Source organism: Triticum aestivum, chromosome 1B (genome assembly GCF_018294505.1).
Source record: "Triticum aestivum cultivar Chinese Spring chromosome 1B, IWGSC CS RefSeq v2.1, whole genome shotgun sequence".
Classification (NCBI taxonomy): Eukaryota; Viridiplantae; Streptophyta; class Magnoliopsida; order Poales; family Poaceae; genus Triticum; species Triticum aestivum.
In genome coordinates this window covers 187,674,243-187,676,835 of record NC_057795.1, presented here as the reverse complement: position 1 = coordinate 187,676,835, position 2,593 = coordinate 187,674,243, and the positions used below count along the sequence as shown (strand labels likewise).

The following is a 2,593-nucleotide window of genomic DNA, read 5'->3' as shown; positions in this document are numbered from 1 at the left end:
TGTTTTGTGGATTGGGTAGTACTCCTAGCTTTGGATTATGCACGCCTCTAGCCCTCTGGCCATGTCCAGTACTCCAGTACAGTCACTAATCCACTGAACCCACGCTATCACCGCCATAATTACCGTAGTAGTACTGTATACTCCGGAGACAAATGCGGGGGACCCCAAGCCTATCATAAATCCTCTCTCCCCACCATAAATCTGCCCCCGCCGCGCCCCCTCTCCCCGCTACGCGTCCCCCGCGAAACTCCCACTCCGCTCGCTCTCCCTCTGAGCTGTGGCATAGCTGTCTTCCTCTCCCCACTTCCACTTCCCTCGTCCTCGCTCCTCCTCCGTCCATCCACAACTCAATTGCTGCCAAATCTTAGCGCTGCACCCACCGCCTCCGTTTGGTTCCCTGGATTCTTCTCCGCGCCCGCGAGAAATCTGGGTGATGAGATGATGAGGACGGCGGCGGTGCTGTTCCTCTGCTTTTTCGCCTTCGCCGGCAGCGGCTGGGGCGGAGCGCGGGTCGCGGCCGTATGGGCGGAGGGGGTCAGACAGACGGCGGCGGCGGTGGTGGACCCTGCCTGGCGCTTCCCTAGCCCGCGGCTGCGGGACGCGTACGTCGCGCTGCAGACATGGAAGCAGCAGGCCATCTTCTCCGACCCCAAGAACCTCACCGGCGACTGGGTGGGTCCCGCGGTCTGCGGCTACACCGGCGTGTTCTGCGCGCCTGCTCCGTCGTCGGGCGAGCTCGCCGTCGCCGGCATCGACCTCAACCACGGCGACATCGCGGGCTACCTCCCGTCGGAGCTCGGCCTCCTCTGCGACCTCGCGCTGCTCCACCTCAACTCCAACCGCTTCTGCGGCCTCGTGCCCGACACCTTCCGCCGGCTCGTCCTCCTCCACGAGCTCGACCTCAGCAACAACCGCTTCGTGGGCGCGTTCCCGACCGTCGTGCTCGACCTCCCGTCCCTCAGGTTCCTCGACCTCCGCTTCAACGACTTCGAGGGCGGCGTGCCGCGGGAGCTCTTCGACCGCCCGTTCGACGCCATCTTCCTCAACCACAATCGCCTCCGCTTCCAGCTCCCCGACAACTTCGGCAATTCGCCCGTGTCCGTCATCGTCCTCGCCAACAACCACTTCGGCGGCTGCCTCCCGGCGAGCCTCGGCAACATGTCCGACACGCTCAACGAGATCCTCCTCATCAACAACGGCCTCACCTCGTGCCTCCCGGCGGAGGTCGGGATGCTCCGGGAGGTGACGGTGTTCGACGTCAGCTTCAACGCCCTCGCAGGGCCGCTGCCGCCGGAGGTGGCCGGGATGCAAAAGGTGGAGCAGCTCGACATCGCGCACAACCTGCTGTCGGGGACCGTGCCGGAGGCCGTGTGCGACCTCCCACGGCTCAAGAACTTCACCTTCTCCTACAACTTCTTCACCGGCGAGCCGCCGTCCTGCGCGCGCGTCGTGCCTGCCGACGGCGACCGCCGGAACTGCCTCCCCAACCGCCCCGCCCAGCGCATGCCGCAGCAGTGCGCCGCTTTCTATGCCCGCCCGCCCGTCGACTGCGCAGCTTTCCAGTGCAAGCCGTTTGTCCCACCTCGGCCACCCCCACCGCCAGCATACCCCGGCCCGTTGCCGCCAGTGTACCCCATGCCATACGCGTCGCCGCCGCCGCCTCCACGTTACCGATGATTCTTTGACAACAGAAGCATTGCCAGTTTCACTTTCCCTTGCCGCACCCCTTGCCGCCGGTGTGGAAGAGCCAGCGGAGCTCGCCGTCACAAAAGTACGTGGTCATTGTTGTTCGTGGATTACCAGTTCTTGATTGATAGCTACCGGCGTAAAGAAGAACGTGGTGCATATATCCTTTTCTTGTTTTTTTGCATTGGTTGGTGTCTGTTTTCCGCATCGTCGTCTTCGATCATCCGTTTGCGCGGTGGCGATGGCGAAAAGGATTGGAGCATGGTGATAAGGAAATTTGAAAGGTGGGAGCAAATTGGGCTTGGATTGATGGCTAATTGGGTTGTGAATAATAAACTGGCTGAGAGAGACAGGTTAAGCTGAGATTGAGAAATCCATGGAAAAGTTGTGATGCGGGATGTATAGAATGATACTTTTAGTTCGGTAAAGCTCTAGTTGAGGGTCAGAGATAAGTTTCTACATCAAGAGATTTGTCCTACTGAATTCCTCTTGTGTCACAGCTGCTTACTGTTATTCGATTATTATTATTAAGATGTTTAGTTGGGCTTCTTGGAGAATGTTGTCTCCTAACTGTTACTCTGCTCTTACAAATTTTGTACTATGACACTATAAATCTATCTATACTGTCCTATACTGTTATCTCGATGTATCCCATGATGTGCTTGTTAATTTAGCCGAGCCTAGATTATCTTTTGATGCATCCCATGGTGTGCTTCTTAATTTACCCGAGCCTGGACGATGTGAGATAGTAGACATGATCTCAGAAAATATGGCGGCTAGCTAAACGGGTGCTAAAATTGTGTAGAATGAAACAGAATGGCTGCCAAAATTGTGTATCTGACTGGGACAAAGGTTTGCGTCGCCTAACTAAACGGTTGGCAGAACTATGTCCATGTGGGCAAGGCAT

At 57.7% G+C, this 2,593-nt stretch overlaps 1 protein-coding gene across 1 annotated transcript; it reads left to right on the top strand.

The window, feature by feature from the left end:
- The first annotated feature begins 214 nt into the window (after nucleotides 1–214).
- On the top strand, nucleotides 215–2,325 carry LOC123114983 (leucine-rich repeat extensin-like protein 4). Its single transcript, XM_044536315.1, has one exon. It carries the CDS (start codon nucleotides 439–441, stop codon nucleotides 1,675–1,677), a length of 1,239 nt encoding a protein of 412 aa, XP_044392250.1. The 5' UTR covers nucleotides 215–438; the 3' UTR covers nucleotides 1,678–2,325.
- Nucleotides 2,326–2,593: the final 268 nt, after the last annotated feature.

Excerpts from the sequence above, each read along its gene's own strand:
- LOC123114983 (XM_044536315.1), top strand. The coding sequence starts at position 439 with ATGATGAGGACGGCGGCGGTGCTGTTCCTCTGCTTTTTCGCCTTCGCC.